General features: G+C 40.7%; 1 protein-coding gene across 1 annotated transcript in view; it reads right to left on the reverse strand.

Moving 5' to 3' along the window:
- CDH2 (cadherin 2) overlaps positions 1 to 24,578 on the reverse strand; it is a 189,870-nt gene that overhangs the window by 160,500 nt on the left and 4,792 nt on the right. The window contains exon 2 of the mRNA XM_030552967.1: positions 13,775 to 13,886. Within this exon, the coding sequence (XP_030408827.1) occupies positions 13,775 to 13,886 (112 nt within the window). The remainder of the gene's footprint in view (positions 1 to 13,774; positions 13,887 to 24,578) is intronic.

Below are 24,578 nucleotides of genomic sequence, written 5' to 3' on the forward strand. Positions count from 1 at the left end.
TCTCATGCAAATAAGGCTTAAGTCTGCAGGTGGACAGCTCCAGAATCTGTCACTGCTCAGAGCTTTTCCAAACTGCTGCAAATGGAAACTGTTCCTACTCAGAACCTTGTGGGCAACAGAGAAACTGACAAGAATCAGGTCAATTTCATTCTGCTGACCCTCTACTAAGAGCTAGCTCTCTCCCCTCTCCCCAGCCATGCCACCAGAGAAAGTGATTCCAGCCCAGTGATGGACTAGGTGCCTTGGTTCTCAGAGATTACCTGCAACCAGACTCAGGAAGTAATGGAATCGGTTACTACCATTTGCAAAGAGTTGCGAACTATGGGCTTAATCCTCACTATGTCTTAACATAATGTTGTGTAGAGCTGAGAACTGACAGGGAGCAAATTGTGTCTTCCAAATCCTCAGATGTCCAGGCCTGGCATAAATTATAGCGAGGACACCTTTAAATGATAGTACTGGCAGAAGACCTCCCACCAGCAGAGAATCCACCATAGTGGAGTCTCCTTCTGCCATGCCCTCTTCCCACATCTGTCTCATTTTCACAGTAAGACGATCCCCTTTTGCTGGGTGGTGCACCTCTAGCAGAGACAGCAGTAGTGAGAGAGGAAGAGGCCACAGGAGACAGAAGAGCCTCTGTCAGCTTTACACTGGCTGAAGATTCCCCTGACAGAGAGGAAGTTTTCCAACGGAAATCTCTAGCTGGTGTAATTTCACTTTGCACTGTAGAAGGGCTGGATCCTCTGTTCCTATTAGCCAGCAAGGGGCCATTAAGATGATCCAACCTTTGTATCACCTGAACTTAGTTAGGACCCTCACTACTTCTGGCAAGAAGATGAAACATCGAATTTTCCTTCACAGGGGACAGGGAAGACGGGCTTCACCAACTGTGATCTCTTTTTCAGCACTAGAGGCAGATGATGGATGGCATTTTGTTCAGGGGTGTGACAGAGTGCTAGCTGTAGAACCCTGGTCACTAAGATTGCTACACCATAGAGATGGCTACAAGTTCAGCTGAAAGCAGTTAACCACCTTCTGTTGGGGGGATACAAGCATGTGAGTGGTAATTACTAGGCTACTGACACAATTGGCAGTAACTGGGAGGTGGGAGGAACAGGTAGCAGGTGAGAGCAGCTCAGTGAGTGAGCTGTGTGGAAAGCTTCATGCCTATGTCATGTTCTGCTTGCAAAAGAACTGTGGAATAAAAGGTACATGTGGTGAAAGAGAAAGAGCCTGTGCATGTTTATGACCACCAGACAATGGGAACAAGGCAAGGCAGCGTGGCACACAGGGTAGTTGAAGAAGTGCCCTCTGGCAAGGTGACTGATGAACAGCTGAACTTCTGGGATCTCCTTTTGGCAGAAGATCTGTTGCAGCACTCCTTGGTCCAAGGACCATTTCTGATAGTCCATCACTGATTCGCTTAGCCTGTCAACAATTGTTTCACGCTGAGGTAGACTGCACTATGATCTAGATGAGAAGTGCTGAAAGTATGTATTACTGAAGTCAGGTCATCATCAGCAGTGACAAGCAGCAGTTTTCTAGCTAGTTCTTACAGACACTGCTATGTGAAAGTTCAGCTTCAGTGCAGAGTCCCGAACTGCAGACTAAGAATGATTTGTGGATGTGCATCCTTAATCAGTGGAGGTCATACTATGGCTGTAAATTCTTCAAAACTATTTCTCTTCTATTTACAAGTAAACTTCCATCTTGTCAGGGCTCAGCTTCAACCAGTTATTCTTCATGCATTTGCTGATCTTAGTTAGATACTGGGATAATGAGGTCTCCACACTGTTATTATAGGTTGCAAAAAATGGGACAGATAAGTGCATATTATCATCATATGAACCCATGAAGTCCCCCCAGGTTCCCCCAGTGGATATATTTATATATTAAATAAGCCTGGGAAGACATGAGCCTCGTGGGTCTCCACAAGCAAGGGGTGGTGCAATTCTTATCATTATCTTCTTAATGCCTCTTTCCCAGAAAGAGTTAACTCATTTTAGTGAGTTTCCTTGGAGCCCTGCCATTTCTCACAGAATGGATAAGAGTAGCTTCTCAGTGACTGTATTGAATGCCGGGGAGAAGTCCAGGAATATTAAGGTCAATTCCCTCTTTAAAATGGGTGAACAATCTCAGTCTAAAGAGGACTCAACCGATCAAGGCTCTCCTTTTGCCTATCTGCCTAAGCTACTTGGCCATGGGTCTTCAAGGTCACTCCCAGAAGGTCGCTCACCTAAGTCAATGGCAAATCTCCCACCGACTTACAAGATGCAGGATCAAGCTGTAAGTCATTAAAACAGAGCACATTCACAGTTAAAGCTACCATTCTGCTTTTTGCTCTCCTAGCAGTACTCTAGTTGCCTCTGTAATACACACTTCTTTGTGCTCTATCCACTATACAAAATATACATTAAAATAATTTTAAAAGGCCACAAACTACTTAAACACAAGTCATTATCTGAACAGTACCAACAACTGAACATACTGTAACTGAGATACTAAAGAAAGTGCCTTTTCTCAGTCTGTTTACATTTTGTCTAGTTTCCCTGCGTTGTCAGTCAGTCTTCCCTGTTTGCATGGGGTTTTTTTGGACTGCATAAGGGAGAGAAAAACATTTAAAAAATAAGAAAGTGTGACTGTAAAACCACAAGAACTGGCAGGGGACTCAGCCATATGTCCTACCTGAAACTACTTTTAACATTTTTTAAAAATAACTAAAATTTCAAATTGTCAGTGTCCCTTCCTTCTAAGGTTGCCCATGCAATCTTTACTCTGTCTCATACAGTGTATGCATTACAATGTATTCTTTAATTACATGGTTATATAAATATATTTCCATAGGAAATAAACTGGATACTGATCTGTGAATGAAGCAGCTGAATTATATTTTTTACTTTCATTGTTCAATGAGTGGTCCCCTGATCTCATTCATTACTCCAGGTCCATTCAATATAAGTGATAAAATCTGGTCTCAGTTATAGCAGTGTAAATTCAAAGTCCCCAGCTTTCAAAAGATTTAGTCCATATTTACATTTTGGAATCTGCAATCACAACTTGGCCCAAAATCAAACACTGATCTAGACAACTCCTGTTTCATTCAGTACATATTGTCTGTGTATTGACATCCTGATCTCTAATCATGATAGTAAGTTAAGCACATGCATAAGTGTTTTCAGGATCAGGCACTGTCTGAGATAGGATCCCGTGGAAGCAGTGTGAGAGACTGCATATGTAAAAGCAAATCATCAAAATATGTGCAACCGCAATATTAACACTGCCTTAACACATGCATGCTTTTTTCTTCAACCTTACTTTTTTGTTAACATTGCTCTTCGTATGGAGTTTCCTAGTTTTTCTTTTTAAGGAAACTTGTAAAACAAAAATTCCATAATATGAAACTATGATAGACAGCAACAGAATACTGTGGCCTGTACAACATATGCATTTCTACAGAATCCTTGCCTCTAATCTGTGAATTAGGAATAGTAACATAAAATATAGTAACATCTGGCATAACTCCATAGTAATCACTGGAATTACATCAAGAGTGAATTTGGCTCACTGCATAGAGTTGAAGTCAGAGTGGCTCAAAATAACTTAGTATTTGTTGACTGATGTCAAAAACTTTAACACAGTATTATTTAATTTAGTCATTAATATTTAGCTACTACTGGAATTCAGTTATATTTAGTATGATAATATGTTCGCAATACAGGATATTTCCCTATATCAGTTCAATTGGAAGCTTTAGTAAGTTTGTCTCGTGGGTTGTTAGAAAGATGACAAGTCAACAAAAGATGCCACTAGTGGTATTTCTAAATGATAGAACAGAACGTATAATTACACACACACAATGTGAAAATCAACAGGGATTCATGTAGGAATTATGTGAATTCATACTCACTTAATACAGTGTTTTTAAAGTTTTTGTTTTTAAATTGGAGGCGTCCATGACTAAATTCCCCACTTTCAGGGCCAAATCCTCACCCTTGTGTGTTCTGGTCCCTGTGCAAAACTCTGACATAGCCATAGCCTTCCCACAGAGAGAGATGGAGCTAAAGAATGCAAAACTCCAGTGATACCAGGAGGTATAATGGTCCTTAAAGAGCTATTACCAACTGGCATAGTTTAGAGCAGCACTAAGGCTGCTCTAAATGACATTGGAAACGGTGTAAAACTGGCCTTAAGATCACAGTCACAAACAACTCCTTTCCAACTCCCTGTTGAGCTGTGCCAAGGGCTTACTGGGCATAGCAGAGGATACAGCCCTTATACTTCATATTTTCTTACATATGAAAAACACTATATTTTAGATCTTTATAAGCATTTGTTCATACAGTTAAAGAGGAAATGAAATACCATGAATGAAGTACTTCTCCCCACAAATAACATCACCATAAGCAAAAGCTCACTCTTAACTAGAATAAGAATTTACACATTCTAACATACTGTAACAATCTAGGTGTCAGAGTAGCAGCCGTGTTAGTCTGTATCCACAAAAAGAACAGGAGTCTCTAAGGTGCCACAAGTATTAACAAATTTATTTCAGCATGAGCTTTCATGAGCTACAGCTCACTTCTTCGGATGCATAGAATGGAACACACAGATAGGAGATATTTATACACACAGAGAACATGAAAAGGTGGAAGTATGCATACCAACAGGAAGAGTCTAATCAATTGAGATGAGCTATCATCAGCAGGAGAAAAAAAAAAAAAACTTTTGAAGTGATAATTAAGATGACCCATAGAAGGTGTGAGGAGAACTTAACATAGGGAAATAGATTCAATTAGTGTAATGACCCAACCATTCCCAGTCTCTGCTTAGGCCTGAATTAATTGTATCTAATTTGCATATTAATTCGAGTTCAGCAGTCGCTCTTTGGAGTCTGTTTTTGAAGTTTTTTTGTTGCAAAACTGCCACCTTCAAGTCTGTCACTGAGTGGTTAGAGAGGTTGAAGTGTTCTCCCACTGGTTTTTGAATGTTATGATTCCTGATGTCAGATTTGTGTCCATTTATTCTTTTGCGTAGAGACTGTCCGGTTTGGCCAATGTACATGGCAGAGGGGCATTGCTGGCACATATCACATTGGTAGATGTGCAGATGAACGAGCCCCTGATGGCATGGCTGATATGATTAGGTTCTATGATGGTGTCACTTGAATAGATATGTGGACAGAGCTGGCATCGGGCTTTGTTGCAAGGATAGGTTCCTGGGTTAGTGTTTATGTTGTGCGGTTGCTGGTGAGTATTTGCTTCAGGTTGGGAGGCTGTCTATAAGCGAGGACTGGCCTGTCTCCCAAGATCTGTGAGAGTGAGGGATCAATTTTCAGGATAGGTTGTAGATCTTTGATGATACGCTGGAGAGGTTTTAGTTGGGGACTGTAGGTGATGGCTAGTGGCGTTCTGTTATTTTCTTTGTTGGGTCTGTCCTACTACAGGACAGGCGCAACAAAGCCACCTACTACAGGACAGGTAGCTAGTCAAACTATATTAGAAACCAGCTTATCTGGAGCCTAAGCTATGGCTAACTCTGTCTGAGTTCCAGTTTAGACCCAGTTAAAAGGGTTACTTTTAATATGCCCTGAGGATATTGAACTGGTGTTTGTGATGGGGTGGGGCTGGAATGAAAAACTCCAGACTTTGGTTTGGAAGGTCATGGTGCTGATATGGTTTTCTTCTGTTAGCCACTATGGTAGTTCATATGCAGCAGCATTGGAGCTAGTAGTTCTAACAGATAAAGGCCCCTAGATGCTTATTTATGCAGTGATCTCAACTTCATGACATAATCTTTAAGGAGATTGTGACATTTTGCTGGTTTTACTGATTAACTCATTGGAGCAGCTGAGTGGCCAATGGGTACAAGATACATTAAGCCACCTGCACCATACAATTTTTGGTGATCAAATCACTTATGAAATACAGTACACACTTGGTAGTTTTCTTTTTTTACAAGCGTTTAATAGTGGCTGAAAAAACAAACACTGTTTCATGTGGCACAAAATAAAGGAAGTCTGTATTACACATTACCACGTATGATTGGATTTCCACTGTGGTGCCCTTTGTGGCCTGTCAGAGCATGACCGACCTGGCAGCAGGGCTGCACTGGTATGGTTCTGTCCCTGTGAGGTCTGAGGTAGTGAACCAAGGCCCACTTCAGTCCTACTCCCTCTGGGATGTTAAGGCCCAAAAGGAAATCAGGATCAGATTAACAAACTCCCACCCCTGAAAGGAGGGTGATTCAAAGAACTTTCAATAGTCCTCTATCCCTCCATTCAGGGGCATCTCCAGCCAGCAAGCTAGCTCAGTCTTGGGGCTGTAACCAAGCATCCCTCCCCTCAAGTATTAAGTATTTAGTACCTGGGGGAGCAAACAGCTGTGCATATCTCTCTATCCACGTTATAGAGGGTGGACAATTTATGAGTTTACCCTGTATAACCTTTTATAGAGTAAAACAGATTTATTTGGGGTTTGGATCCCATTGGGAGCTGAGTGTCTGGGTGCTGGAGACAGGAGCACTTCTTAAGCTGTTTTCAGTTAAGTGTGCAGCTTTGGGGCATGTGGTTCAGACCCTGGGTCTCTGCTGGAGCAGATTGGTGTGTCTGGCTCAACAAGGCAGGGTTCTGGAAGCCCAAACTGGCAGAGAAAATGGGCTCAGAGGTAGTCTCAGTACATCGGGTGACAGTCCCAAGGGGGTCTCTGTGACCGAACCCATCACAGTAGGGTTCCTTAAAATAGCAAGAGGATCCTCTTCAGGCACCTTGGGAGAATGTGGCTTCTTTTTCCCCGCCTGAGATGGGAAGGCTGAGGAAGCAGCAGTAGAAAAATACACCAGCTGGTTTCCTTCAGCATCCAGGGGAATGAAGAAATGGCATTAAGGAGTTCACTCCAACCCCAGCCTGCACAGGAATGCATGATTGGCTGTAGAAATTCCAGAGGAATCCCAATTGGTTCATTTCTCAAGTTGCTAGAAGTTATGGGAGCATAGCATATGGCCAGCAACCAATTGTCTTTATATTCATGCTACCTTCCATCTCCTACATTTCCATTTCCAGACTCCATAACATGGACCCCATACAGAGTCTGAGATAATGAGAGACATCAACACAAAGAAGGAATTAGAAAGCCAGCCAACAGGCCCCAAGTAACAGAATTCTCCCAAAAAGTAAAGCCTCATTCATGCCGCTGATTTACCATTCTCCAGCCAGTTACTTTTTTTTTTTTAAATCACCATCGATATTTTCACTAGAGCTCATTACAACTACAAAAAAATAAATCATAGATATGCCAAAACAAAAAAGTCTTGTTAGTAATAGTGAAGACTGTGAAGTGTTTGTACAAACAATATTTACTATTACACACATCTAAAAAACAAACACTAAACCCCACAGAAATCATTAGCTATGGTTAACTAAACAATTCAGAACCCTACTTTAAAAGACCATTAATTAACACATACCTACATACAGACAAAGCTTTTCTGTGTAACACTGGACAAAAAGTAAAATTGGGTTCAAAAAAAGATTTAGTTAAGTTAATGGAGGAGAGGTCCATCAGTGGCTATTAGCCAAGATGGTCAGGGATGCAACCCCATGCTCTGGGTGTCCCTAAACTTCTGAATGCCAGAAGTTGGTACTGGACAACAGGAGATGGATCACTGGATACACTGCCCTGTTCTATTCATTCCCTCTGAAATATCTGGCACCTGCTACTGTTGGAAGAAAGGATACCGGTCTAGATGGACCATTGGTCTGACTCAGTATGGCTAGTCTTATGATCTTAACTCTGCCTTGTAATGATGTCCTGAAGAAGAAAGAAGAAACATAATCATTGTTTCATCTCAGTAACCAACACTAGGATACCTTCTCAACCATTCTGTAACTGTGCCAGCTCTGAACATTATTATAAGTACATCATCCACATTAAAAAATCCTGATTAGAAAACGAACTCTCTTAGCACAAAATTTAGAGCATACGTGCAATAACAGGACCGACAAAAAATAAAATATCTTCATAATCACTATCACAGACTAACAGATCAAGCGTCTGTAAACGTAGAGTCTGATTTTGCAAACAGGAACCCAAGTAATTTTACTCAGGTGAATGACTTCAGTGGGAATGCAACTTTACTCACCTGTGCAACTGTTTGCAGGATAGACTCCAAAAGATTTAGCTAAACAAGCTAGAAATTTATTTGTAATAAACAAGATCTTAATTCTTTTCTCATGCTAAACTAAAAACAAATTAATATGACAAATCAGCACAAGCAAGGACATCAATATTTAAAATCAAACTCCCTCCTTAACTTACCTTCTTTTGCCCCAAGTATTCCAAGGCATATGTTATGTCACCTAAATCACTGATTATACTTCCTTGGAGCATGCAGGCACAAAGGGTCAAGACAAGGACAGAGTAGGCAGTAAATTAAAGGTAGAGTTTTATCTCTCTCTGGTTTTTGCTTTCATTTGGGTATATCAGAGGTGGGCAAACTACAGCCCGTGGGACTGTCCTGCCCAGCCCCCGAGCTCCTGCCCCAGGAGGCTACCTCCTGCCCCTTCTCCTGCTGTTCCCCCTCCCCCGTAGCCTCAGCTCGCTCACTTCGCAGCAGGCGCAATGCTCTGGGTGGTGGGGCTGTGAGCTCCTGGGGCAGCTCAGCTGCAGAGCCCGGCAGTAAGGGGGCAGGGAGCGGAGGTGTGGCTAGAGGGCAGGGGAGTTCGGGGTGGTGGTCAGGGGGTGGGGGTATGGATAGGGTTTGGGGCAGTCAGGGGGGTTGAATGGGGGTCGGGGGGTGGGAGAGTCAGGATGGGGGGGCAGGGGGCAGTCAGGGCAGGGGTTCCGGGAGCAGTCAGGGGACGGGGAGAAGGGGTCCGGGGGGGGGGCGCGTCAGGAATGAGAGGAAAGGTTGGATGAGGCGGCAGGGGTTCAGGGGTGGTCAGGGGACAGGGAGCAGGGGTGTGTGCATCAGGGTCCCAGGGGGGCCGTCAGGGAACAGGGAGGTTGGATGCGGCAGGAGTCCCCGGGGGGGAGGGGGGCACAGCAGTTAGGAGGTGGGGGCCAGGCCACGATCCCCTCCCCTAACCGGCCCTCCATACAATTTATGAAACCTGATGTGGCCCTCAGGCCAAAAAGTTTGCCCGCCTTTGGTGTATATCAAACTTTTCAAACTACACCTCTATCCCGATATAACGCGGTCCGATTTAACATGAATTTGGATATAATGCAGTAAAGCAGTGCTCTGGGAGGGAAGGAGGGGGAGGGCAGCTGAGCACTCCAGAGGATCAAAGCAAGTTCGATATAACACAGTTTCACCTATAACGCGGTAAGATTTTTTGGCTCCCAAGGACAGCGTTATACCGAGAGAGAGGTGTATTTTAACCTTTAACTTCCAAACTGGAATTGCTTCTGAATTGTGTCTAGGTTTTACTATACTACCCCAGTTTTGCCCTCCAGTAAAGAAGTCCTATTAGCCAATAGATCACACAGACTCAAAAGAATCAATTTTTGAGTCTAGCCCCTGAAAGCCGGAGAATTGTCTTTAGAGACGCTCTAGGGTGAATCTCTATCAAGAAAGCATACAGCTATGTCTGCAGCTAAATCATAATAGGGATTAGAAGAGAAGTGAGGGGCTCTTTATACCATTTTGTTGTCATAGAGATTTCTAATTTTCTGCAAACCTAGTAAGTGTGATTCTGAGCTCATTTAAACTTATGTAAAGCCAGAGTAACTCCAATGAAATGATTGGAATAATAATGGTGTAAAACATTTGAGAATGAGTACAAAATCAGTCCCCATATCTTCCGTTTACTTTTAGGAGCCATTATGAATTCGGGCATAGTAGCATGACCGTACTGCATCTTGATCATACGGACAAAGTAATTCTAAGATAAAAGGACAGCTAGGATTCTTTAATCCTGCTGTGAACTTTAACTTGCAAATGAAAGAATGTTTACCTCCCACCCCAAGGGACTGCGTGAACTCAGACAGCTGACACAAGTGAAATGGAAATAAACAAGAGATGCTTGAGCCTGTGGGCCGAGCTTATCGGAGCCTGCACCCCTAAACATATAAACAGTTCCCATTGCTGCTGGCTCTAGGAGCTGCTGTAGAAACAGGAAAGGAAGACAGGCAACAATTCAAGAAACTACCTACTCCTCTACCTTTAGAAAGAGGCAAGTGTAGTGTGAGGACAAACACAAAAGCCATGCTTTAAAAAGCAGCAATTAGAAAACTCCCTGACCAAGAAGTTCCTATCTTTATAAAGCTCCCCACTGCAAAACATCCTCTTGGATTGTTTCTACTGCTCTTGATGATCTGCACGCTTTTTGCAAAATGTCCCATTGTGAGGCACCTATTACATTCTGCCTCTTTTGCTGGACATGGTTGCCATCTGTGGCTTGGTGTCTTGCCACAGAAAGCCTATGCTGTGAAAGCAGAGAGTGGGGGTAGAACTATGCAGCCATCTCTGCCCGTACTGCTCCTCTCTTCTCTTCTCCTCTCCCCAGCCTATTCCTGTGCTCCCCACACATCCCAGACTAGTCTGAGATTTGTGACAGCCTTACAGGTTAGGAAACTCTGTATTAGAGGCACATCTGCTGGAAAGTGTAAATATTTTTTAAAGATTGATTTTTTGTTTCATATTGCAAAAATCTCCCCACCACCTCTTTAGAACAGACTACAGGTGAAGGAACCTAGAAATAGAAATATATATAGAAATATATATAGAAAATACAAGACCCAGTGTGGTTCATTAGCTGTGGAACATCACCCAACATCTTGTACAGTAAACATCCACATAAAATATTTTAAAACAGATTCCCTGTATCTGTTGCATCTTACTGAGTGTGCAATTGAAAGATCTCTCAGGCCTGGCTCTCTGTTCAACATTCACATAAGTTTGACTTTTATTTAAAATTTGGAAGGGAGAGGAACATAATATTCTAAAAATAGAAACCTTAAAGATGTTGGCTGTCTAACCATTAAGACAAAAGAGAATTAACGAAAAAGTGTTAAATGCTTGGTCATTTTCTGAGTCAACATTTTTTATGAAAGAAAACAAAGTGTGTGGTCATTATTATCCTCTTTTCAAGAAGTAAAATAGACAAAGTCTCTTTGCCTGTGATATCCAAGTGCATAGCCAAAAAAATCTTTGGTGCTCTCGTTTCTGAAACCCTACAGGAAACCTATCATTACACAGTGAATCTGAAGTAACTCCACTGACTTCAAAGGAGTTAGAGATATGAGGCTATTTACTCATGAGATCAGAATCAGAACCATAATTTTTCTTTAGAAAGCAAATGTCATGCAACTATACTTAACTTCAATTGTCATCTGCATCTAGCTTAATAATCAGAAAATAAGCTTTTCACAACAATCGTATTTCAAAATGAAAGTATAATTACATTTAAGTCAAAGCCACGCAATGATGGACTGTATGTTTATGTGTAACAGCAAATTATATCCTTTTAAGCATGTCAAAATTTTCAAAAGAATTAACCATTATAATAATTCTACTGAGGAAGTTGTGGTAGGAAGACAAACTCCCCCAGGTCATTTTTCAACTAGTTCATGCTATCTCACATAATGTGATACATATTGTATGCATTGCACATTTTTTCAATTCCTACTTCCATAAAATGTCATATATTTTAATATCTTTCAAGGGAAGATTGGCTATATTGCTTCACACACTTAGTTAAAAAGTAAAAATCAGTAGCGTAGTGAGTGGCTCATGGGGCTGGTAATGAATGGGGAAGTCTTTCATCTGTATGGCACTGTCTCAAACCCCGCTTAGATTAGTAGTGACAAAGTCATTACCATCAGATGGTTGATATGAAATGAGTTCAGTATGTCAGTACAATTCTTAATAGACAGGTATCCAAACATTTAAAAAAAATCAAAGGAAAAAGCTTTGTCAGAAGTTTCTGAGGAGAGCAGAGACTGAATTGCCAAGGAGACAGACCAGAGCAGCGTAAGGGAGATTTCGCTGTCTATCTGGTGTCTGTTTTATGATTAACTAGAAGCATTCTGTCTCCAGTGCTTCCAAACTGGAACCTTCCACAAGCACTTGTCTTCTTAAATTGCAGGTTCTTCAGGGCAGGGACAATGCCATCTGATGTGTTTGTACAGCACCTAGCACAGTGAGAACTGTAGGTGCTACTGTAAAATAAGCATTAAGTAATAAAAATATAACCAATTCACATACGGGGGAAATAAAAAAAAATCTCCATCTTTATTCATAGCAGACTACCTCAATTTGGTAAAATATTTACTTCAATTTATTATATTAATTTCTAAGCTACCCTTTTCACAAAATAAGGTCTGCAATGGAGAGTGTTTAGTTGCTTGAAATAAAGCAGAAGAGTACTTAAATAACTCCGTTTCTAATACATTAAAGTTAATCAATTATTTCTGCATTCAAATTTCCATTATAGTTGTAAAAAACACAAAACAGGTCTGTAAAATATAATTATAGGGAGATACTGCTACATAGAGTTTGCTAAACCAAGACTAATGCTTTTGTTTCAATGATCTGTTTGTGTTTTGGCTTCCTTTAAGAAAGATCTTTTCATTTAAATGTCTTGATCTGTGTAGCCATATTCATATGGGAGAGAAACAATTAATGGAATTAAATTAGTCCTTATTTAAGATGTATTTGAAACTGCCTGAAACTAATCCTGTTGATCAGCTCCACAATTTCTAAATTAGCTAGAAAACAATTTCTTTGATATTCACAAATTATAAAACTGCAAAATTAATGCATATTTCTTACATTTTAGACCATCTGCTGACCTCTACTATTCCACTTAAATATAACTATTGAGGTGCAATTTTATACACTAATAAATACTTAGGAAATATGCCACCTTGCATTCTAGAAAGAGAAACAACATCTGTATCTCCCCAAAAATAGACATACAGAACTGCATATTAAATCTCCAGTCCAGAAGATACCTGGGCCCATGGAGAGTCCCACTAAGTTCAGTTAAATTCTGCATAGGCACCAGAGTCTGCACTTGCAGAGTTCCTTGTGAGTTTAGGACTTTGTTAGCTTCATTCTGGGCTTTGTGCCATTAAGACATAGATCTGTATTGGGGAGATGAAGAGTCACGCTGCCCAACAGGTATCACTGAAGATATTCTGCCTCTTTGGCAGAATTCCTCCCAGAGACCCCAGTGCACAGGGGGACCAGGCACACTGCTACACCTCTTGCAGGGGTACAGAATACTCCGCTACATGCATGTGACTGGTAAACTCCACTGGCCAACACATGGAACAGCGGAGCCATGACTCCGTCTTCTCTGTGCCTCTTCCCACCCACTTTGGAGTAAGGTGGGCCTCCAAAGGAATGGTAAGAGAACAGCCTCTGTGCTTCACTGACCACAAGGACTGCAGTTATGCATGATCCTTTCATGTAAGCGCCCTTTCTAGTAACACAGTGAGGACGTATGCTAATAGTGCAATTACTGGGAGGCAATATATAAGAAATACAGTTCAGTATGAAGTCTTTGCTGAGGAGTACATTAGGAGAGAGTCAAGGGAATGTTTGCCAGAACTCACATATCTCCAAATTATTGCCAGTGGGAGGTTCACAAGTTACTGTTGAGGGAAAGTTTGTTGACCTTAAGTCCCTTTACAATAAGTTGAGGAAAAAATCAAGTAATATAGCTGAAATAAAAAAGGTCTTATTTAAGAAGTTTAAAAGAATCCCTTGAGTCCAATTTATGTTCAAGATTACAAATAATAAGAAAACAGAATGTCTCTTCTAACAATACCATTGAGAAGAGGCTGTCCTTCGTTTAAACCCCTTGATATGACTGCACTGTAAACGTCTTCGGGAAATCCAGTCTTGCATAATATGCCTTCACAAGTTGCTTTTATTGGTGCCTGAAATGCAAGACAAAATTTATGTAATACTTGCAATCCCATTCAGCTGAGAAACATTCCACTTGGCATAAACCCGTTGTGTTACCACACCATCTTTGTTTCTAAATAGCTGCAATTAGAAGCCTGAGGGCAAAGGGTTAATCTTTTTGATAACTGGAATGGAAGGAACAAATCCCACTTGTCTCGTAAGATCTAAATAACACACAATCTTGATTCCTTTAACAACTGAACATTTCAACTAAAACAGTCATTGAGACTGAAGTGGAATCACAGAGGAGCCCAAAAACATTCCTTCTACTGGAAATAAACATTGCACAAAACTGATCAACTTTTTCAGACATGGATATGTTACTTTCGAGAGGAGAGATTTAACCATCAGTTTAAAATGTTTGGCTGTGGGTACTTTTCTGCGTCTGCAGTTGCTCAATGGCTAAATAGCTGGGAGAAAAAAATCACAAGTGCAACATTTTAATCAGCTGAACCTATATTTAAACAGATCACAGAAAGGCCACATACTTCTTCTACAATCACCTTCTATGAGAAAGAGAGAAGGAGCTATTACTAAATCAGCATAACACAGCAATATATTAGCCACTGAAATTGAGTTTACTATCTCACTTCTAAAAAATCACACATCATTTTCACAGTTTGAAGAAAATAACTTCCACAAAAGACATTTAAAATGGGTATTTTCACTTTTCTCCTTTATTTCCAAGCAGGTTTTAAAGTTAAAGAGTTAACCTATCAACTATGCATAGTCCTCAGTAACCACATACAATACTATGAGGCAAAGAACTAAGGTTTTCTATTTGGTTCATTTTTTACATTAATGGCACACATATAGCAAAATTCTAGTTTACATGTGGCCAAATAATACTGTATGGTTACAAACAGTCGTGCTGTTTAAGCCACAGTGGCATCTTTGGTATGATCCTAGTACTTACTTTGTTTAAAATAATATATCAAACAAAAGAAGAAGTGTTTGTGATCATAATAGAACAACACATTGGACTTCCCTTAGATCAGTGGTTCCCAAACTTTAACATCCTGTGAACCCTTTTCACTAAAATGTCAAATCTTGCAAACCCCCTCCTAAAAATGAATATTTCCAGGGATTTTCTCCTTTACCAGAGTATAAATTATGAAAACAGTGATCTTGGAAGTATAACATTTGTTTTTATTACACAGTATTTATTATTAATCACTACAGTATTTTTATTACATTATGAAAATGGCAACACTCTTCCAAGATCTTATTTTCATAGCTTGTATCACTTTGAATAAGCCTGTTATAAGACAAGACTCCTATGTTTCATCAAGGAGTATCTGATGTGAAACAGCATGAGGTATTTAAGAAGCCAACTCAAAGAGTCCCTGGTACACAAGCATTCAGGTCTTGAGCAGTCCAATCAAACAACGCACGTGACAACAAAGCTTAAACTTGTTATTCATAATCATTTAAAAAATACTAACTGCCTATTAATTTTAAAAACAGCAAAAAATATCCACCTCCCTTTCCATTTCTTATAAGGAGTCTTGAAGTTTAAAACTCCTCAGTGTGATAGATATGCTTTCTTTGAACTGCCTAGCTCTTGGAAGTCCAGGGGCTCCCGGCTGCTGGCCTCATGCTGCCCGGGGTTCCTAGGGACTGTTCTGTCTGCCATTAGGGAATTCCCCCCCCCCCCCCCCCGAGAACCCCATGTAACATTTTGCGAACCCTTAGGGGTTCATGAACCCCAGTTCAGGAACCACTGCCTTAGATGGTCTTATGGGACTCAAATGTATTTATTTTATGGCTCTTGGGTCTTTTCACTCATTAGATAAATGCACCAAAGTCTTTTTTTCCATTGGCACATATTGGTAGTCAGCATTCCAACTCTTATTACAAGAATTTTATCACTTGGAGAAATTCTTGAAGTGTTCAGCTGAACCCACATCCAGCTGATCCTGGTTCATTTCAAGAGTTGTACCAGAACAGCAAATCTGTCAGCATACTGTAATTTTATTTTTAATTAACCTACCATCCATTTGTGAGGTAGTACATTTTATAAGAGTAAGCACCTGTAAAAGGGCTCCTAGTTGTCAAGTGTGTCTGTGTCCAATTAACTTTAAACTGTGGACTGGATTTAATTGTGACTTAAAGTGCACCACAGATCTCCCAGCTAAGTTATAACTCTAAGTTATGAGGGACCTGTACTGAAAGCTCAGCTAAGTATCATATTTATAAATGACAAAGATGTTTAGAGGTTTTTTTCAATATTGAAAAACTAGTAAATCAAAAATAATTATGACTGAATCTTCCTCTTTTCCCAGCTTTATAACTCAATTAAAATGGTTTCATATAGCTTCCATAATTTTAAAAAGGAACTGTTTAAACTACTGTGCAAGGTGATCTCAAAGCAAACATGATAGGGAAAAAAAGGGAGGGGGGAATAGTCTTTTATGGTATCCTTGAAACAAAGAAATCCAGGGTGGGCAACTGACTAGGTAACAGGATTTTTAGAAGTCTGCACTGATGTGCCTGGGAACCCTTCAGCCTTTCCGACAAGCTATATGTACGAAACAACTCTTATCAACTGAAACAATGCCCAGTGAAACAAAGACTTTGGGACATGAATAAAGAGACCTTTTTATTCCTTCATTTGCAAGCCCTCAATTTTATCCAGAAACAAAAGACAGTAGCTGTTCCCAAATACAGTCCATTGTAAACATTCTTTGGGAATAAAATCCCAAGGGGAGGCAGAATTCTAATGCTTAACAAAACCTGTGTTATGCATTTTCAATTAAATAAAGTCATAGCTTGAGCCATGGCAAGATCTGGGTCATATCAAGTTCAGCTCAGAAGTATTAAAAATCATTGCTAGGTTTAAAAGACAATATCTTCCAGAAAAACAATCTGAACTAAAAGTATGAAATCTTATGATCAATATTGAAATTTATTTTCCTCCCCTTACTGTCTGGGCCAAATCAAGAAGGAAACGGAATTTATAAGACGTATTGTTGTAATTTACAGGGTTTTTTCTGACTAGCACAGTCCAGAAGACCACCTCGAGGAGAATATAATATTAACTGTATATTCATCCACAAGAGGAGATTACTGAAACATCTACGTTTTAATACAGATAGCAACTGCAAACAATGTTACCAATACAAAACCTTCTGACTTAAAGGGGAGTTTTAAAGCCCGTCCCAGCCTCTTATCTGGGCTTTAGCTCAGCTCCCTCTACCATCTTCCCCCCCCCAAAAAAAAAAAAAAAAAAAGAAGAAACCCACAAACTTTTTACCAGGGTTTGGAGGTGCTTTAAGCCCTGGCTATCTTATCCAGATGGAGGCATAGGTCAGAGCCCGGATTACACTTTAACTCAGACTAGAACCCAGCCACTCAGCACTGAGGATGCAGGCTAAGTCACTCAAATGCTGACAGTCTGACTCCACTTTTCCCATTTCTGCCCCCAAAGACAGACAAGTTCTCCCACAACTGAACAAAGCATGGAACATCTCAGCACTAAGAACAACAGGATATGCCCCCAGGCATATACACGTGAGGGAAGAAACAGTCAGGACACAGTAATGCAGATAGGGCTTTACACCCAAGCTAAGCTAACCTCGGTTATAGTTAGTTACCCTAACTATATAGGTAGTTTCTAATCATGTCTATTTTCTGGTTTCCATGCATTACAGAAAGTTGCAATGTAAGACACAGAAAACTACTGAGTAGTTCAGCTCTTTCTTCTTAATAATTGCACATTAATTTGCAATTGTGGCCAGACACAATGTTACATTTGGGCCGCAATCCTGCAAACATTTATGTATGTGCTTAACTTCAAATAAGGATGCAGTCCCATTAAAGTCAATGAGTGAAATCCTGGCCCACTGAAGTAAATGAGAGTTTTTCACTTTAATGCTGACCAAGATTTCACCTTGTAGGAGGACTACTCATAAATTTAAACCTAAACTTATGCGTAATTCTTTGCAAGTTTGGGACATTGTTTTCCACTGTTGGCCTCAACTGATGGAAGAAATGTTCCTTTCGTTTAAGTTTTTATTTTGTAAACTCAATGCTTCCAAATTCAGCTTCAGAGCAACCTCTTCATGGTTATTCAGTTGGCTGTATTTAAAATGCTCCTGATTTGGTTTTCAGTAAAAGTTCTTCAGATCTAATCTGGTGTTGTATCCTATTAAGCCAGGGGATTTCAAATGAGAAATTGTTGATTCTTAAACCAACAGTTAAGTTCTCTTTAAAATACTTACTTTACCTCAAATGACAAAAATCTGCTTTTCCACCCATTCCTATTGTAAAACGAATTGCAAGGCAAAAAGAAAGTTGTTGTCATTGACTACTGCTTTTCAGTTCATAAAGAACTCCAAACACCATTTTCTTGCTTTTGTCCCATCCCCACACACCAGGTCCTTACTTCACTCTCTTTGCTAGAGCACAAGTGCATCGTTGGGAGTACCTGATGTAACATGAGGCTGCTAGAGTTGCAGCTCTCCTTTCGTACAACTGGGAGAGCAGGTGATATAGTTAAACTTCTAAAATATTTGATCCACCAAAGAGGCCAAGGGTTTCCATTAAGCATAGAGAACAAAGATCCCAATATTCCAATTTTGAAAAGAAAAAAACGAAACGAAACTTTGGAAAAGCTTGAGGCCATCTTTATATATCTTAAAAGAATATAAAAGTACAAAACTACTATTTTGAATTGTGCTCCACAGTTTAAAAAGAAAACACACACACTTCCTAAATCTGATTTGCTATTATGTATAATGCTGCTCCTTACAAAATATTTCACTGTTAACGTATCTAAAATCTACTTTCAGGACTGTCCTCAGGCATATGCAGCATACGCAGCTGCGTAGGGCATCCGAAAATTTGAGGCACCACCCTCGCTGGCTGCAGCGCGGACTCCACTCTGGCCCCTTCCCTGCACTAGGCCAGCAGGCTTCTCCCCGATCTGACCCCCTGGCACCTCCCCTCCACTCACTCTCTCCCTCCTTAGCCAGCCAGCCGGCTGAGGGCTCCAGCTTGGGAGGGGCCAGGAGCCAAAGTCTCCATATGAGCGAGCAGAGGGAGCCAGGCCGGGGGGGGGGGGGGGAGGGCAAGGCTGGGAACAGAGCGGGGGGGGGGAGGGGAGAATACCCGGAGGCTGCGAGGCGGGAGCTGAGCTCAGGGGGATAGAGCCAGGCACAGGACTTCAGGGAATGGGGGGGGGGGTGGAGGAGGAACTGGACTGGGAATGGCTGGGGGGAGTTGGGCTGGGAAGGGAAAAGAGTGGGGGAGGTTCTCTATCTGGCTCAGTGAGCGAGCAGCAAACACGCTAGGGCCTTCTAGGGAGCAGGCTGGTGGCCCTGGGGGAGAGCAACTGTTCCAAGCAGCCCCATGCTGTACCTGCATCTCTCCCCTCTTCTGCCCATGTGCCCTGACCGGCAGGCAATTCCCTGCAATTTCTCTCCTAGGCTCCTTTTCACTCCACCTCCCACTTCTCTGAAGTTTAAGTCCAGATGCCAAGGATCCCCTTTGGACCATCACTTTTCTCTCCTTCCTTCCCCAGGGATTAGCAGCAGACGGGTGCTGGGAGGAGGGAGAGGCACAACCAGGCTGGCGAGGAGGGAAAGTTTAAGAAAAATAAAAGAAGGTGGCATTTGCTTTTCCTGCCCATTCACAATATTCGGGTGTCAACAGGAAGAAACTGACACTAAAACAAAAGGAGGGGGATGTACCTGGAGGAGAAAAGCAGCAATCAGGGCTGCAGAATGCAAGGAAGGGAATGACCACTTAGCTGGGAAGGAGGATGGACTCGCACTTGATAAGGCTGGAATAGCTGAAAACTTTTTATTTAGAGAAAGGGATTTTTTTTTTCTTGTAGATCCAAGTATCTCAAAGGCTGTCTCTCAAGCTGGTAGCATTTTGAACACGAGAGAGTTCTAAACAGTGCAGAGTTGAGCGGGATTTTAAAGGTCCCTTCACGAATACAGCACCTTCCTCCTCACAAGATCTTTAAAAACTGTCTTAAATAATCCAAAACAAGAGCCACTGTTCAAATGAGACTTGGCTGGTTATGGCTCCAGTCCTACTGTTGAAGCACTGTTGAAACTGCGTGCTGAGTTATACCCAGTACAATCCCATGTGTGGCAACCAGGTGTGTAAATCAAGGCAGAAAAAAGACTGGTGTGTGAATATAATTCCTTTTCTTTTTAAACTGCACATCCCAAGCACCTGTTTACTTTTCAGGATTAGAGGGAAATCCTCTATTTTAGGGTGAATGAACGGCCATTTGGGAGTTGATGGCCCAGTGCGGTGGCAAGCAAGGACCTGGATGAGGGCTGGACTCAGCCATTGGTATCAGCTACACCTCTACCCCGATATAACACGACCCAATATAACATAAATTCAGATATAACGCAGTAAAGCAGTGCTCCGGGGGGTGGGGCTGCACATTCTGGTGGATCAAAGCAAGTTCGATAGAACATGGTTTCACCTAAAACGCAGTAAGATTTTTTGGCTCCCGAGGACAGTGTTACATCAGGGTAGAGGTGTATTTCTTTTTTGTCATTCAAAGGGATTTTGGGTCATGGCAGACGTCCCAGACGTCATGTAAAACACTTCCCTGTGGCTTTTTGAGGTGCACACAGAGGTATCTTACTGCCAAGTCTCTATCCTCAGAGAGGAGGGGAGGGGAGGGAGAAGGGTGCAGGGTGATCTCCCACCTCTGTGCAGCCAGTGACCTATGCTTGCCACTGCCATGCTGGAGCCTCCACATTTATTTATTGACAAAATTTGTAGAATTTTAAAATATTGTGCACAGAATTTAATTTTTTGGGGCTGAATTCCCTTAGGAATATGGTGTGCTGGGCAGTGGGGGGGCTGTGAGATGGGCACTGAGCAGTTTTGGGGGGCTGTGGGTGGGAGATCACTGGGCACAGGGATCAGAGATGGAGATCTCTGGTTGAGGGGCCACTGGGAATGGGGGCTGCTGGGCATAAGGGGGTGGAGAGTCCTGGGCAGGGGGACGGTGTGGCAGGGCATGCTGGCAGCGTGGGGTTGGGGGCGCAGGTGGGAGGGAAGTGCACGGATTAGGGATGAAGGTGGCACAATTAAACTGTTTTTAATAAAGTGCATGTGGCAAGTTTTCCAATACTGTAAGCTTGTTTGTGTTGCAAAGAGCAAGTCAGGCATAGGGGCACCAATTTAATAATACTGCATAGGGCCCCATAAATCCTTAGGACGGCCCTATCTTTTTTATTGACCTTCAGAGCACTTGCAAGGCCTACTTCTTTTTCCTAGCTGCCAGGGATTGGTGGGATATCATAAGATCTGAACTATGTTAAGCTGCTGGGTGATGATTATATATTATTGGGAAAAAGTGGAGTCCCTGGAGGAGTTTGTACAAATGTATTTTTTAAATATGTCAAGTCATGCCTAGAGGAAAGGATAAACATTGCTTTTATGAGTGTGTTTATAAATCAGATATATAAATATTGACTGAAACAAAACAATAATTTAGGCAAAATGTTCAAAAGACTTGGCAGTGATGGACCTGCCATTTTGGAAGCTGTAAACCCTGTTCTCATAAATCATTCATGAAAATTGAAAGCCTACATTTTCTCTCCTCACTCAGGCCAAACCAAACTCCCATGGACTTGAGTAAAAATTGCAGGATCAGACCCAATCGTTAATCATGAAGATTAGGGTGTTGTCTTGTGAACTGGTAAAAGAATTGCAAAGTGAAGTTGAGTAATCCTGATACCCAGACCAAAACTGATCCTTCTCAAATCAGTAACAAACTAAAAATTCATTCAATAGCTGGTTTTGATACAATATAAGATTTCCTTGAATTGATCCATATTTAAGGACACTGCCCCTTCCTCCCACATTCCCTCAAGGCCAACCCTCTAAGGAGGCCGATATTTAATCAGTCAATTAACAAGGGCTACGCTGAGGCAGAAGGGGATAGTTGAAATTTAGTTTATAATAATAATAATCATCAATCATCTTAAAGCAAAAAAGGTATCACTTTCACACACACTTCCTTTCATCTGTGACTTATCTTCTTGCATCCTACACTATACACACATGAGTAATCTCACCCTGAGTTCAATGGGACTATGTGTGTATAAGAAAGAATATTATCTTTTCCTCCTAAAATTAAGTTAAAGACATCTTTGCAGGATTGGGGCACACAGGTTGGGGAAAGGACCATGATTTTTATACATTTGTTGAGAACGACACCGCCTCTATCCTAATCAGGTGCCCTGTGCACTCATGAAACTGTAAGAATGAGTTTTTAAATGGATATAATATTGGGTTTCTTTAGTAAAGGGCTTCTTTTTTTAAAAGGAAGTGTAACTAAAAACATGTTATTCTAAGGCATGTCAGAGAAGTTATTTAACACCCCTGCCCTCCACTGCCTCACCTCCCAAAAAAAGGAAATGAATCTTAAGGCTGAACTCTGGGCTGATTAACTAGCCTTACAGGGACAAATTGATATGCAGTACTTTGGGAGTTGTCCAAAAGTACCACTTTTAGGCTCCAGTCCTACAAACTTTTATGTACATACTTATCTTTACATCTGTGCATAGTCCCACTGGGACTACTCATATACACAAACTTAAGTACGTGTAAAAGTCTTCATTGAATTGGGAACTTCAATATTCAATCAATATATATTTTATTTTTTAACATAAGAAAGGAGGAGGACAAAGACATAACAGAAGGAAGATATATATTCCATAATATATTTCTCAAAATTATAAATAAAAGAACAAAGCATGAAAATACAGCATTATTCAGCAAAGTGTATAAAAAAGCCTTTGATGCTGTACTTTTGTAAAGTTAACTATAGGTCAATAGCAAAACTGGGAGGTGATTTTAAGCCATTCAGTTATCCAAAATACTCTTGTATGTAGACATTCTACTGCACTCCTCATTCTCTATATAAACTGGAAAAAAATTATATGGTACAAAAGACTATACCACACATGGGGGAATAATTCATTTTCACAAATGAATGAGTACAAACAATTACAAGATGAGAAAAGAAGCAGAGCATGAGTCACTTATGTATGATCTCTAGTGAGTAAAAATAACTTCACTCCTAACTTCCTCAAGCTATTCTTATATTTATACAGTACGTTTTTATAGCTTGCATACTTATTTAAATAATTTTTAAATAATTAAAGAACTCTATAAGTTTCACTTGCTCTGGAAAAAATCACCTGTATTACGATGGAGCCTGACGTGGCTCACAATGAAGTTACTGGGAGTTTGCCATTGACTTGAGTAGAAGCCAGATGAAATCAATCAAGAGGTGAAACTAAACATTTGGATATACATATCCTGTGCCAAATTAATTGCAGTTTTAAAATAAGGCCACTTCACTAAGTCCCCAAACATATTTATTCTGACATCTTAAGCTGAATTTATTTATTGGCCTGTATTTAAAAATTGCAGCAGAGCAAGTTGTGTGTATGTGTGAGGGAATGGCAATGGGGGCTTAAAGGAAAGAAGAGGGACGGTGTATAAACAGATTAAAAATGTATGGTTTATTTATAAGCTTACTTTAACATCCTGAACATATGTAATATTAACATAATATATGATGCTAATGTAACTCTATCATCTTAACAGCAAAACAAAATGAACTGGGTTCATGCAGTATGAAGTAATTTATGTGTGTCAAAACCCAGTTATTTTATCTCAAAGAAGTAAGTTTCAGACTTAAAGATCCGATATATTCTAAAATAAATTTAAAAAGTTGCAAAAAAGATCCCAAATCATTTCACAAAACATCTTTTAATGGTATCTGCAAGTTTAATAATAGGAGTAAGACAATGTAAAAAGACAAGAGTTCCTTCTTTTTTACTTTTCTGCATTTTCCCAGGAAGTGTGGATGACATCACTAACACCTAGACCATACCATGACCGTAGCTCCTTTGGTGGTTATAGGTTTTAGTGATCCAGGAGAAAATAAAATCTGGACATCAGATCTTACCAGGTTAAAAGTTTTCCACATACCCTAAAAGTGGATGTACTTGGAATAGTAATAATAATGTTTTGCACCTATATAGACCCTTCCACTGAAAATCATGAAAGTCTACACTTGGCAAGTATTCTACACAGGAATTCAATCATTTGGTTCGCTTCAGAGGGGTAGCCATGTTAGTCTGGATCTATAAAAGCAGCAAAGAATCCTGTGGCACCTTATAGACTAACAGACATTTTGGAGCATGAGCTTTAGTGGGTGAATACATGACATGCATCTGACGAACCCACGAAAGCTCATGTTAGTCTATAAGGTGCCACAGGATTCTTTGCTGCTTTTGGTTCTCGCTGATGCTGCTAGCAGGGATGTCACTTAGGCTGGTGGTTTTGCCACATGGATAAATTTACTATGAAATGTAATAAAACCAATATAGTCATCAAACAGTATTAACCTAGAATGACAGAATGAAAGTTAAGTTCAAACCAGCAACTTAGGAGTAAAAGGCTCCATAGCACATTATTACTTTTTTTTTCTAACATGTCCATCACCATAGTCTGAGCACATCCAATCATCTTTCATAGATTAAAAAGTATTGTCCCCTTTTCTGAGTACTTAATTGCTATTCCCCTTCCCAACAAATGTTTGAAGGGTAGACACATTTCTGTCAACAGCACCACTCCCTCACCTTATTTCTTCAATTCTACATCCA

The sequence above is a fragment of the Gopherus evgoodei genome, chromosome 2 (genome assembly GCF_007399415.2).
Source record: "Gopherus evgoodei ecotype Sinaloan lineage chromosome 2, rGopEvg1_v1.p, whole genome shotgun sequence".
Taxonomy (NCBI): domain Eukaryota; kingdom Metazoa; phylum Chordata; order Testudines; family Testudinidae; genus Gopherus; species Gopherus evgoodei.